Below are 14945 nucleotides of genomic sequence, written 5' to 3'. Positions count from 1 at the left end.
CATATTTCAGAGCTTCTATTTCTCTAACTAGAAAATCAGAAGGCTAGATTAGCAGTAATGATATAAAAACTAACACTTATCCAGCTCTGACTGTATATTAAGCCTATTGTTTTTGCCTTTTACATCTATTATCATATATTATTATTATGAGAAATCCAGTGACAGGGACACTCATTGCTCTCATTGGATAGATGAAGAACTGAAGCACAGAAATGTTGGATAATCTTCATTGACCTTTCTCAATTCCCAAGCTCCATAAGCACCCTCATTGGTGAAGCCCAGGCAATTCTGCTTCCTATGGATGAGCTCATTAAAATTTACAATGACTCAGCAGGATAAGTACTTTGTCATCCACATTCTACAGAAAGAAAACATACATGGCACCTATTATGTGGCAGAAACTGCTCTCAGCACTGTCCACATATACTTAACCTTCTCTGCCACCCTATGAGGGGGAGTCCACTTTGCTATGCTTGATCTGTAGATTTAAAAAAAAAAACTGAGGCACAAAGAGGTTTTATAACTTGTCTAATGTCACATAGCCAGGGGGTGGTGGGGTTTGAGCTCAGGCAGTCTGGCTACAGAGTCAGTGTTTTTTGCCACTCTACTGTATTGCCTCTCTAGTAGAAAGAGACAATTATGCTATGAATTCTTTATACAAATATTTTTCAAATCCAGTGACCGTTCAGAAAAACCAGCAATGCAACAGCAACAAAATATGTGACAGCAGAGTGGGAGGCCCAGTTGGAAAGTCCAATGATTTAACTAAGGACACCCAGCAAATTATTAAAGAAAAGTTCATCTTCTCTAAAGGAAGCAACATACGGAGTTCAGGACCTAAAGCTGGGTTTTCTAAAATTAGTGCTTGTCTTATGAAATATTCTGTAAAAAAGAGGGCTCCATAATTAAATATCTAAGGCTGGACACACAGCATAGTATATATAGCACTTTATAGAGGTTGCATGCATGATAGCTGAATACTTTAAAGGCCATAAGAAATCCAAGTAAAGAAGCCTGTTTATTCATGCTTAATACAGCATTTATTGAGCAGAAATAACCTCAAAATTCTTTTTATCCATGAACTATTAATATGTTGTATAATGGTTCCTCATAACATATGTTGGGAAACCCTGGCCAAAAGCCTAACCACAGAAGATCCAACATTGCACATAACCTCAGCCCTTTGCTCAGTTCAAGGTATCTCCTCAGCCCTAGACCGTACTTCACAACCATTCTTCTTCAGGTCTCTGTCAGTTCTTGCCTTAGGGTTTCAGGGTTGAGGGCTGTGTCCTGAACTCCTTTCCTCTTTGTGAGTTGGGGTAAAACTTAGAGCCAGACAGAAAGAGATGGGAGAACTCTTGGTACCAAGGGACAAAGGAGCTATAGGTAACCAGTTGTCCAGTCTGCACAATGAAAGGGGGCTGGATTAACAATTACACCAGTACAAAAGTTATAAACCAGAAGTATCCTCAGGCGAGACAGTATGTGTGATCGCCTTATGAGGAAGAGTTTCTTATTGCTCCAGTGGTGACTTTGAGACTGCCACAAGCCCACTGGTCACCACAGGGCACTTCGAACACCAACTACCTCATCACTTCAATAGGGTTCTCCTTTTTTTTTGAGACAGAGTCTCACTCTGTCACCCAGCCTGGAGTGCATTGATGTGATCTCAGCTCACTGCAACCTCTGCCTCCTGGGTTCAAGCGGTTCTCATGCATCATTCTCATGCCTCAACCTCCTCGAGTAGCTGGGACTTCAAGTGTGCTCCACCATGCTTGGCTATTATTTTAATTTATTTTATTTTTGGTAGAGATGGGGTTTCACTATGTTGGCCAGGCTGGTCTCAAACTCCTGACCTCAGGTGATCCGCCTGCCTTGGCCTCCCAAAGTGCTGGGATTACAGGCATGAGCCACCAGGCCCCCAGCTGCTTCTCTCTTTCTTTCTCCTGATATAAAGCTATCAGTGTTTCCAGTGAGAATTCATTGCTTCTTTTTCAAAGTTTCCTCAGATCTTTGTTTGTATGTGTTTTATGTATATAAGTATCTATCTATCTATCTATCTATCTATCTATCTATCCCTGTTTTATAGCAGTAATTTGTTTATCTTCCTTTCCAGTGAGACTGAAAACTGCTGTAAGATAGTGTTTCTACCTTATTCATCACTGTTTCATCCTTAGTATTCTGCACGTAGTAGGAGCTCACCAAGTGTTTATTGAATGAACAGATGAATAATAAATGAAAGAGCGACTAAAGCACAGCTTCTAGATTAACCAGCAATAGTGACTCTCTGAATTTTTGGTTTTCACCATTTAGGTTTTAGGGCTATAAACTTGGCAACAATTATTTAATATCCCCTTGCAGATCCTGTTTCTAACCTTCACTCTTCAAGCTGCTTTATTCTAATCCACATCCAAACCTTTTCTTTGAGCTCTGTGATCCCTTGGTGCTCAAGAAAACCCTGAGATATCACTTTGAAATTTTTGAAAAATAGAATACTTGCACAAAAGGAAAGAAAAGTGCTTTAGTTCCAAGCACTTCAGTAACAGAGGTGATGAGAATTCACAGGAAAACTGACCCACAAATGATATACACAGCTGAGTTGTGTCGATCAAGAGGAGGAAAGAGACTCATCTCCCCTTCTGTGGACAAACACGCCTAGCTCTTTAACATCAAGGACAAACAAGGTGGAGGAGAGCAAAAAGCAAAGGCCAAGATGATTAAGTGACAAGATTAATGACATTCATAAAATTGATGGAGGCCTGTGGGCTTGAAGTGATTGTAATAACTCACATGAAGCCCAAGGATGTAAATATTTAACAAATACTTACTTCTTGGTCTCATAGCCACCACAGGACCGGAAAGTGAAAGTAGAGATTATTTTCTCTTTGAGGACTCAGTTATTTAACAATTAGAGGAAGGGGGGAAAAAAGCCAAAAAGATTTTCACTTGACCTTATTTCTCTCCAAAACTACACTCAGTCCATTCAAGGTTTGGGAAATAAAGATTCTCATTACTTTGCTTTTCTGTATGCCATAGGCTTTAGGATATTTCTGGTAACTAGTTCCTCCTGTTTAAATTAGACTCTATACAATCTTCCCTCCCTTGATTGAGACACTTTGGTAAATTGGCTTGCAACCTCAGGCTCACATCTCTCATTGGATTTAATTGCTCTTGTTAAAGCGATTTGGTTTTTCTACCTTTTTTGGGACAAGTTTCAGTAAGGAGGGCATTTCCTCAGTGTCAACCTGGGTAATCTTCACAGATCTCACCCATCTGTTGTCAATACTGCACTCTTGGCCAATTTGGTCAACTTTCCTTCATCCTCATTCTAGTCGCTCCACTTGTAATCACTTGGCAATTTCTTTCTGTCCGCTCCACAGACAAAACCAATTCACTGAGATCGTGGTATTGCAGTAAAGAAAGAGTTTAATTAACATAGAACTACCCAAGCGGTAGGACTGCAGTTATTACTCAAATCAGCCACCCTAAGAACTCAAAGGCTAGGGTTTTATGGATAATTTGGTGGGCAGGGTGCCAGGGAATGGTGCCGTTGAATGGTTGGGGATGAAATCATAGGGGTGTGGAAAAAGATCCGCATGCACTGAGTTTACCTCTAGGTGGAGACTCCAGTACTGGTTGAGTGAGTCATTAAGTCCCGTGTCTGGAAGGAGTCAGTTGGTTGCCAGACTGCAAAAGTCTGAAAAACATCTCAAAAGACCAATCTTAGTTTCTACAATAACGATGTTATCTGTAGGCCCAATTAGGGAAGTCACAAGTCTTGTAACCTCTGGCCACGTGACTTCCAAACAGCAAGGGATTATAGAAAGGCAAGCCAGGGACAATGGCTGGTTTTGTTTACTCCTACATTTTAGCAGAATTCACACCTCTCCCATAATCCTAAGCTTGCGGCCTTTCATGAGTCTTACAAAGGCAGTTTTGGTCTCTGAGCAAGGAGGGGCTTCATTTTAGGGAGGAACTATTATCATTGTTGCTTCAAAGTTAAACTATACACTAAACACCTCCCATGGTTAGCCTGGCATGTGCCTAGGAATGAGCGAGGACAGCCAGCCTGTGAGACTAAAGGCAAGACACAGTCAGCCATGTTAGACTTATTTTGCTGTTGTAATCTTTCAAAGGCTGTTCCACACTTAGGCCAAAGCAACAGTGGCACTGTTAGAAATATTGTTAAGTTTATTCCTGCCAGGAAGAAGAGAGAGTGATATTGCTCACTTTGGAAAGGTAAATCAACTTCACAAAATGCACCATCAGTTTAATAAGAGTCTATATTTATTGAACACTAATTATGGGCCAGGCACTGCATTGAGTGATTTACAAACATTATTTCATTAAACTATCACTACAGCTTTATGAAGTAGGTACTTTTATTATTCCCCAGCTTACAAGTGATGTAACTAAGATTTAGAGAGATTATGTAACTTGTTCAAGGTCACAAAGCTAGGACGTGGATGACCAAAAATTATATTCCATATCTGTCTAGCTTCCAGAGTTTGTCCTTTAATTAATATATTACAGTGCCTCACATATTAGTGCATGAAAAGAGACAAAGCACTAAATAAATGACAGTTAATTTTTAAAAGATAAACAAGGTATGCAAAAATGCATGATGAGTGAATGTTTAAAAGACCTCTGAAATCTCTAGAGGAGAAACATATTAATATAATAGTAATCTTGTTTTTGTGAGTTTTTCTTAAGGATCCCACTGTGCGGACATCTTCATGGGAATATGGAATGGGATAATAGCCAAAGTCGATAACAGTCAGTTGAAGTAACTAACATTCAAGTTGGTTTTGAAGGGGCACTCTCCTACAGGATAGCTAATGCACTCAATATTTATCTCTGTCTATATTTGCCTGGCTTCTCTGTTCCCATCTACTCAGTCTTTAATAAGATCTGAGCATGCAGGAACCCTCTCCCTCCAGTCTTTTTAGCACCATATAGCATTCATTCCTTCTGCTGACTCTTCTGGCATCTGGGGTCTCTCAGGAAATTTCTATACTGTATCTCTTTTCCTTAATATCTCTTAACTCAGTATCTCTTAACTCAGTGTCTCTTTTCTTCTGAACGTAAGCCCTTCCTCTCTTATATTCCTCCTCTAGACCCCATTTAAATATCTCTGCTTCTGTTAGAACTTGTTATTAAATGTGAGTCTCCAAATTTCATTGAAACAAGAAACTGTTTTATGAAAGATGTATTAAAAACAAAATTAAATGTAATTCTCTGGATCAAAAGTCAATATTAAATACTTTAAAAATTCCACCCTAGGTACTTAATTATGATAGTAACTCTCAAATTAAATGTCATTTATTCAGTTAATAAATAATTATTATCAATTAGGTAAATATTAACACATGCTGAGAGACACGATATCACGATGTTTAAGAATGTAGGTTCTGGAGGCAGACTGGATCCAATGGCTGTCTCTGCCACTTGTAGCCATGTGACCTTGAGAAAACTGCTTCATTGTGTTATGTTTCAGTTTTCTTATCTGTAAAATGTGAATAATTATGTCAACTAATTCATAGGATTGTTGTGAATAGAAAATATATTGATGTATGAAAAACATTTAAAGAATAGTTGGTGTATGGTAAACACTCAAAGATGTAATAATTATTATTACTATATATCTTCACAATATCGATAGAACTGCTCTAATAAACGCCCCAAAAATGACTGACAGATTTGCTTAGGCTGATCCAGCAAACTTATGCTGAGAGCCATAAATAAACATGTGCCTGGATTTATACCCAGTCTATGCAGTATGTCTGGCCTTATCTAGGAAAAAAAAAAGGAAACATAGAAGCATATTTGCAAATACTTGCCCAAGAATAGAAGAGAAAAAAAGAGAAACTATCTATTTTAAGATTTTTTTGTGTTAGGAGGAGCATGGAATTTGACATCAGAAGAATTATTTTCCACCTCTAAGGTTCTCATTTAAGAGTTGCAAGAACTTCTGAGCCTCTATATTTCTGCTTTCAAAAATAATACTGCTAACCATAGTGACTTCCCAAAGTTATTATGACAATAAATGAAATAAAATTATGAATATACTATTTTTATATTCTATTGGTTATATTTAGTCAAAGGATCACAACTGCGGCAAGATGAGCTAGAAAGTGTAATGGCTAGGTGATCACTCACCCTCAGGAACATTTCCACACTATAGTAGGCAGGGAAGCAAATATTAGCCTTAGTTACCAGAGTATGCTACATATCGTAAGTGATAGGGATCTGTAATTCCCTAAAAAATACCTCTGGAGCCAGCTGGGTTTTAGTATTCAAAAATGTTAGCTTGTAGGAAGATAATACAGTCCCTGCACCATGTTACGTATAACACCCACATTAGAGTCTAGAGAAGATCCCCGTAATCAAAATTAGCAATATTTCTGCAGTGAAACAAATTTTCACAATAATGTGACACATAAATAAATAATTTATATAATAAATAAAAATATCAGTAATCTCACATCAATTGAAGCTACAAAAGGGGCTTTCCAAAAACATACAAGATGAACAAACGTTTAGGTTTAAACTGCTAATAAGAAACTGTGAGCCTACATCAGGACACAAACGTATTTCAATGAAATCATAAGAGAAGGACTTGGGTGCTGCTAACAGCATGTAGAAGAGCTCTCGCTCAAGTGAAAGGAGGTCAAATGTGCCTGGTCAGTTACTATGTGCTTTAACTCCTTAACAACTTAAATGTTTTGATCTTTTTGTATTTCTAAATGCAAAGGTTTATTAGGCCAAGTGATAGAATAAGTACTTAATCATTTGTTACTCACATAAGAACAGCTGTTTCATAGCATTTTCTCTCCATTTACAAAACTAACTAGATGAACTGACACTTTGAAAATAATCATCAAAATGTCCTTCCCACTAAGCTCTAGTCATCGCCAACAGGCACTTTTAAATGAGCCATAAACCTTTCAGCCCGGAAGCACAGCAGCTTAGCCTAGCTTTGTGTTATAGCCATTCCATTTTTATCTTTTTCACATTCAAAATAAGATAGAGTTAAAGGTGACAGAGTTAAAGTGAAATCATATGACCAGGTCAGATGTTATTAGGATTGCTGAGAGAGCTCCTGTCAGTGGTCAGGGGGTGGGTTTAACTATATGGTAGGCATGCATTTGGTGGGTCATTACGTGTTGTCATATAGGTAAAGGCTTACTAGTAGTGTAAAGACATAGGCCTGAATAAGGGCTACAGCGAATTTGAGGATGGTCAGTAGGGTTAGAATAATGAGAGCAATTGAAGCTGTGGGAAATCTGATAGTTGATAGTACTCGTGTAGCTCCTCCAATTAAATGCATTAGTAGGTGTCTGGCTGTAATGGTGACTGTTAATCGTACAGCTAATGCCATTGGTTGAATGAATAGGCTAATAGTTTCAATGATCACTAGTATAGGGATAAGTGGCATAGGTATGCCTTGTGGTAAAAAATGAGCTAAGGAGTTTTTTGTCTCAAAGTGGAAGTCTATAATTACTGCTCCTGCTCATGAGGGGATTGCTATACCTAGGTTTATTGACAATTGGGTAGTTGGTGTAAACGAATGGGGTAGAAGCCCGAGGAGATTGGTTGAGGCCATTAAGACATATAGTGTTTAACTTATAAATTTACTTTGACAAAGTTATGTAATAATTTCACTAATATCTTATCAAGAGAGAGTCATATAGGTTGTGGCATTGGCTTGAAACTAGTTTCTGGAGGTTCAATTCCTTCCTTTGTCATTTAGGTTTTCACGTAGGTTGGCTCTTTGAACGTGTGGTAAGGTGGTAGACAGCCGTAAAGCCACTCTAAATTAGTAGATGATCGTTCAATTGTTAGTACTTTTCATTTTGAAGCAAAGGCTTCTCAGATTATAAAGACTGTTAGTATAACTGCTGTTAGTGAGATAAATGAACCTACAGATGAAATAACATTTCATCCGGCATACACATCAGGATAATCAGAGTAACATCAGGGCATACTGGATAGGCCGAGGAAGTGCTGTGGAAAAAAACGTTAAATTAACACCTATGAATATCATGGTGAAGTGGATTTTAGCATAGGTCTGATTAAGTATGTAGCCTGAAAATAGGGGAAAAGAGTGGACAAAGCCTCCTATAATGGCGAATATTGCTCCTATTGATAGGATGTAGCAGTAATGGGCTACAACATAATATGTCGTGTAAGACAATGTCTAGTGATGAGTTAGCTAGTATGATGCCATTTAAACCTCCTACTTTGAAAAGGAAAATGAAGCCTAAGGCTCAGAATATTGTGGGAGGTCATTTGATATTACTGCCATGCAGCGTAGCTAATTAGCTGAAGACCTTGACACCAGTAGGAATAGCAATAATTATGGTAGCGGAGGTGACGTATGCTTGTGTGTCTACACTTATTCCTACTGTAAATATATGGTGGGCTCATACTATAAATCCTAAGAAGCCAATTGATATTATGGTTTCTACTATATCCATGTACCCAAATGGTTATTTTTTTTTTCCAGAATAATACGATGTGATGTGGGAGATTATCCCGAAGCCTGGTAGGATAAGGATATAGACTTAATATCTATGAATTAGAATAAATGTTGGTACAAGATTGGTACAAGACAGGGTCACCCCCACCAGCAGGGTCAAAAAAAGGAGTGTTGAGGTTACTGTCAGTTAATAGTATAGTAATGCCGGTGGCTAGGACTGAGGGGAAAAGGAGTAGAAGGACCGCGTTAATGAAGATTTATCAGACAAAAAGGGATGCTTGATACTGGGTTATGGCTGGGGGTTTTATGTTAATAATTGTGGCAGTCAAGTTAATGGCCCCTAAAATAGAAGAAGCACCTGCTAAGTGGAGCGAGAAGATGATCAGATCCACAGAGGCTCCTGCATGTGCTAGGTTTCCTGCTAAAGGGGGATAAAGTGTTTAGCTGGATCAAGCGCCAGCTTCTACTATTGAAGATGCAAGTAGGAGTAGAAAAGATGGGGGAAGAAGTCAGAAGCTCATATTATTTATCAGGGGATATGCCATATCAGGTGCACCAATTATCAGAGGGACTAGCCAGTTGCCAAAACCCCCAATCATGATTGGTATTACTATAAAGAAGATTATAATGAATGCGTGGGCAGTAACAATAACATTGTAGATCTGATCATCTTCTAGCAGAGTCCCTGGTTGGCCCAATTCTGCTCGAATTAGGAGGCTTAAGGTGATGCCTACTATCCCTGCTCATGTGCCAAGTAGCAGGTATAGTGTTCCGATATCTTTATGGTTAGTTGAAAACAATCAACGATTGATGAACCTAAATGGAGAAAAAGGTTAAATGGCTGAGTAAGCATTAGACTGTAAATCTGTGTGTTTATGTGCTTTGCTTATTCTTTTTTTAAACTGCCTTTGAAGCTAAGCAATCCCAAACACTCCCTGTGACCCAGTACATTTCCAAAGCCAAATTTTTTGAGCCAGGTACTAAATGAAGATGACCACACAGATACATTATATTGTGTCAAAATTATGAATTTTAATTTTAATCTTTAGTGACTGAAGTCTGATAATGGCTAAATCTGGTGACATGACCTTGATGTTAATATTTTTAAATTATATATATCTTTTCAAATATATGAGAGTTAACTGCCTCATGATTTAAGCTATGTCTTCCAGCCTCCTGGGTTCTAACAAAGGCACTAACCTCAGGCAATTTAGAAAAAGATTTGTTGCATGATAATGAGAAATTGAACAGCACATACAAAAAACTGATATTGTTTAAATAGCATCATGAATTTAAAAACCTGATAGACTGTAATATTCATCTCATGACAACAGACTACTTGAAAATGCTGTAAAATCTAAAAATAATGCATTTTAATTTTCCTAACAGCTTGAAGCAAAATTGGATGTTTTAAAATTAAAGACATATAGGGCATTGACTGGTAGGTCTTAATTCAAATAATGAGGCTTTATGTGATATAGTATTTCATATTAAATCCAATTCATGAGCCCAAATATTTTATGGAATTAAAAATGGATTATGACAACTTATGTAGTCCTCCCACAATGGTTACCAAACTCTTTGCCAGAGTAGTGATAATATCTTACATAGATGAGATGCATTTTTTTTGACTGGTAGCCTAAAGATTCTTGACTGCATCTGCAAAAGATGTAAACACAAGACTGCCCAAAATGGTCTGAGATGACTCTTGGAAGATAGGCCTTATAATACCAATGCTGACCATATCGGTGACTTTGGGCAAATTACCTCTTTTCTCACTGGTAACCCATAGGGATTGAAGTTACTGATATCAAGTATCCATTTCAAATCTAACATTCTCTAGTTTCAATGTATTTTACTAGAAGGGATATAAACAGAATTTTCTAGCTTCCAACTTAAGTCATGCACATGCTGTGAACCCTTTCTTTCTGAGTGTCTTCATCACGCTTGTCATGTCCTGGTTTTTCTGATTCCACCACATCTGTGGCATATGGGCCAAAGTAAAATTGCACCAGATGGGTTAAACATTGAAGAATATTTTACTTAAGGCTATTGCAATAGATGAGAGAGATTAACCTCACCCTGCTAAAACAAAGAACGGAAGGATTTTTAATTACTGGGGTTAATGGAAAAGTACTAGAGGATGTTAGGAAGAAGTTGGTCAAAGTGATTAGGCCATATGCATTTGCTAAGTGTAACTTATCAAAGTTAGGATTTTGCCCTTCCACAGAGACTGAAAGATGGGAACCCTACCTTTCTCGATGACTGTATTTCAAAGAGATGGCTCCAGGTCCTTAAGAAAGACATTCCTGAGTTATAGAAGATTCACATCTCAAATAGGTAGAGAAAGAATTACAACTGCAAGTTTTCTAAAGTGAGTGCTTTAAAAAAGGTGAGGTCAGGAGACTATAGTCCTAAAGAAACCTGTTGAAAATTTAGTTAAGCTGAGGAAAATGTTAAGGCCATCTTGATGATTGTGTCTTTGTAAACCAAACATTTTGGTTTAGAGGAGGCCAAACAGTATCCTCAGAGGAAAATAAGAACTGAAATTGAAGTTTAACAATGTCCAAATGCTCACAGATACTATGGAGAACTTGACTTAAGCACCTTACAAGTAGATTATTTACCACCATTTCTCTTTTTTTTTTTTTTTTTTTTTTTTTTGAGACGGAGTCTCGCTCTGTGGCCCGGGCTGGAGTGCAGTGGCCGGATCTCAGCTCACTGCAAGCTCCGCCTCCCGGGTTTACGCCATTCTCCTGCCTCAGCCTCCCGAGTAGCTAGGACTACAGGCACCCGCCACCTCGCCCGTCTAGTTTTTTGTATTTTTTAGTAGAGACGGGGTTTCACCGTGTTAGCCAGGATGGTCTCGATTTCCTGACCTCGTGATCCGCCCGCCTCAGCCTCCCAAAGTGCTGGGATTACAGGCTTGAGCCACCGTGCCCGGCCACCACAGTGCCCAGCAGGTGCCAGTCACATAGTCATAGTTCCACAAAAGCAGTATTTAACATGGAAAAACTGTTCCTTCGTCGTCTGGCCTTCACCAACAGATAATTCCTTACTGTACACAAAATGTCAGGCTGCCACAATGACATTCATCTCCAAACCACAATTGTCTCAAAAGTAACAATTTATTACCTTTTTCTCCAGAATCTAAGGCTAAGATCATGAGCTATAGAGTCAGAGAGCTTAGTACAAGTTTTAGCTCTGTTGTACAGTGACTGGTTGATCTTGAGTAAGTTTCATAGCCTTCAGGAAGCTCAGCTTTCAAATCATCACAAAAGAAATAATACCAGTACCTACCTCGTGGGATCGAGAGAAAGAAAACACTTAGCAAAGTACCTCACACAGAGTAAGCCTCTAATAATTACTGGCTTGCTTTACATTGTTAGTGTTTTTCATATAAGAAGCTTGCTAATAGTATGTTGAATTAATAAGTGAAAAAATGAATAGTTACCAAAACAGTTAGGTGATATTTTAACTATATTATATCTTCTATCCTGAATATTTAAACTATAGACAGAAAATTAAAAATTTCTGCTGTATTAGTCTGATCTCCCACTGCTATGAAGAAATACCCAAGACTGCATAATTTATCAAGGAAAGAGGTTTAACTGACTCACATTTCTGAATGGTTGTGGAGGCCTCAGAAAACTTACAATCATGGCAGAAGACACCTCTTCACGGGGTGGCAAGAGAGAAAATGAAGGCCAAGCAAAGGGGAAAGCCCCTTATAAGACCACCAGATCATGTGAGAATTCATTCACTATCATGAGGGCAGCAGCATGGGGGTAACTGCCCCCAAGATTCAGTTATCTCCACCTCATCTCACCCTTGACATGTGGGAATTATTACAATTCAAGGTGATATTTGGGTAGGGACACAGAGTTAAACCATATCATTCCACCCTGGCCCCTCTCAAATCTCATGTCTTCACATTTCAAAACACAATCATGCCCTTCCAACAGTCCCCCAAAGTCTTAACTCATTCCAGCATTAACCCAGAAGTACAAGTCCAAAGTCTCATCAGAGACAAAGCAAGTCTCTTTTGCCTATGAAACTGTAAAATTAAAAGAAAGTTAGTTACTTCCTAGATAAATTGGAGGTACAGATATTGGGTAAATACACCCATTCCAAATGGGAGAAACTGGCCAAAATAAAGGGGCTACAGGCCCTATGAAAGTCCAAAATCCAGTAGGGCAGTCATTAAACATTAAAATTCCAAAATGATCTCCTTTGACTCCATGTCTAACAACCAGGTCACACTGATGCAAGAGGTGGCTCCCATAGCCTTGGAAAGCTCCATCTCTGTGGCTTTGCAAGGTACAGCCCCCCTCCAAGCTTCCTTCATGGGCTAATATTGAGTGTCTGTGGCTTTTCCAGGAGCATGGTGCAAGCTGTCAGTGGATCTACCATTCTGGGGTCTGGAGGATAGTGGCCCTCTTCTCACAACTCCACTAGGCAGTGCCCCAGTGGGGACTCTGGGGGTTCCAACCCCACATTTTCCTTCTGTACTGCTCTAGCAGCAGCTCTCCATGAGGGTCCAGCCCCTGCAGCAAACTTCCACCTGGACATCCAGACATTTCCATACATCCTCTGAAATCTAGGCAGAAGTTCTCAAACTTCAGTTCTTGACTTCTGTGCACCTATAGGCTCAACACCATGTGGAAGCTGCCAAGGCTTGGGGTTTGCACCCTCTGAAGCCATGGCCCCAACTGTACCTTGGCCCGTTTTAGCCATGGCTGGGACACAGTGGACCAAGTCCTGAGACTGCACAAAGCAGCAAAGTCCTGGGCCCAGTCCATGGAATCTTTTTGCCCTCTTAGGCCTCCAAGCCTGTGATGGAAGGGGCTGCCATGAAGATCTCTGATATGCCCTGGAGACATTTTCCCCATTTTCTTGGCAATTATCATTTGGCTTCTGATACGGTTTGGCTCTGTGTCCCCACCCAAATCTCATCTTATAGCTCCCATAACTCCCATGTGTTTTGGGAAGAACTGGGTGGAAGATGATTGAATCATGGGGGTGGTCTTTCCCATGCTGTCCTCATGATAGTAAATGGGTCTCACAATATCTGATGGTTTTAAAAATGGAAGTTTGTCTGCACAAGCTCTCTTTTTGCCTGCTGCCATCCACATGTGACTTGCTCTTCTTTGCCTTCCACCACGATTGTGAGGCCTCCCAGCCACGTGGAACTGTAAGTCCAACTAAACCTCTTTTTTTCTGTAAATTGCCTAGTCCCAGGTATGTCTTTATCAGCAGCATGTAAACAGACTAATACAGCTCCTCGTTACTTATGCAAATTTCTGCATCAGGCTTGAATTTCTCCTCAGAAAATGGGTTTTTCTTTTCTAGCACAATGTCGAGCTGCAAATTTTCTAAACTTTTATGTTCTGCTTCCTGTTAAATGCTTTGCCACTTATAAACATCTCCCACCAGAAACACTAAATTATCTCTCTCAAGTTTTAAAGCTCCACAGATCTCTATAGCAGGGGCAATATGCTGCCAACAGTCTCTTTGCTAAAGCATAACAAGAGTCATCTTTTCTCCAGTTTCCAACAAGTTCCTCATCTTCATCTGAAACCACCTCAGCCTGGACTTCATTGTCCATATCACTATCAGCATTTTGGTCAAAGTCATTGGAAGTCTCTAGGAAGTCCCAACTTTCCCACATCCTCCTGCCTTCTGAGTCCTTTAAGTCACTAGGAAGTTTCAAATTTTTGCACATCCTCCTGTTTTCTTCTGGGCCCTCCAAACTGTTCCAATCTCTGCCTGTTATCCAGTTCCAAAGTTGTTTTCACATTTTCATATATCCTTCCTTATAGCAGCACCCTATTCCTTTGGTACCAATTTGCTGTATTATTTCATTCTCATGCTAATATGAAAAAATACCCAAGACTGGGTAATTTATAAAGGAAAGAGGTTGAACTGACTAACAGTTCCACATGGTTTTGGAGGCTTCGGGAAACTTACAATCATGGCAGAAGGCACCTCTTCATAGGGTGGCAGGAGAGAGAATGAGTGTCAAGTAAAGGAGGAAGAGCCCTTTATAAAACCATCAGATCTCATGACAACTCACTCACTACCATGAGAACAGCATGGCAGAAACCACCCCCATGATTCACTTATCTCCATTTGGTCTGCCTCTTGACATGTGGGGATTACTACAATTCAAGGTGAGATTTGGGTGGGAACACAGAGCCAAACCATATCATCTGCCTTCACTAAACAGACACAATATAGCCAAATATGTCAATGAGTTCATCTCTAATTAATTAATTGTTTCAATTAGAAACAAAGTACATGGAATAAATATTTATTTTCAAAGGAGAAACAAAAAAAGAAACAATAAATAAAATTTCTCACAACTTTATGAAATAATTAAATGAACATAAAACAATGCTATTTAATTGAGAAATGTCTCACTTTTTTTTTTGCTTCTTTGTTTGAAATATGGCTACTAAAA

The 14945-nt window shown here is 39.1% G+C and overlaps 1 protein-coding gene across 1 annotated transcript; it reads right to left on the bottom strand.

Annotated features, from left to right (window-relative positions):
* Positions 1-7159: 7159 nt before the first annotated feature.
* LOC117075856 (ATP synthase subunit a-like) lies at positions 7160-7615 on the bottom strand (the record flags this gene model as incomplete). Its single annotated transcript, XM_033198605.1, is given in 1 exon segment — positions 7160-7615. A coding segment is annotated over 1 exon segment (456 nt), but the record flags the coding sequence as incomplete, so codon positions are not given.
* Positions 7616-14945: the final 7330 nt, after the last annotated feature.

The sequence above is a fragment of the Trachypithecus francoisi genome, unplaced genomic scaffold, assembly GCF_009764315.1.
Source record: "Trachypithecus francoisi isolate TF-2019V2 unplaced genomic scaffold, Tfra_2.0 Lachesis_group5, whole genome shotgun sequence".
Lineage (NCBI taxonomy): Eukaryota > Metazoa > Chordata > Mammalia > Primates > Cercopithecidae > Trachypithecus > Trachypithecus francoisi.
Note: the sequence above shows the minus strand (reverse complement) of the source record. Positions and strands in the feature narration are given on the sequence as shown.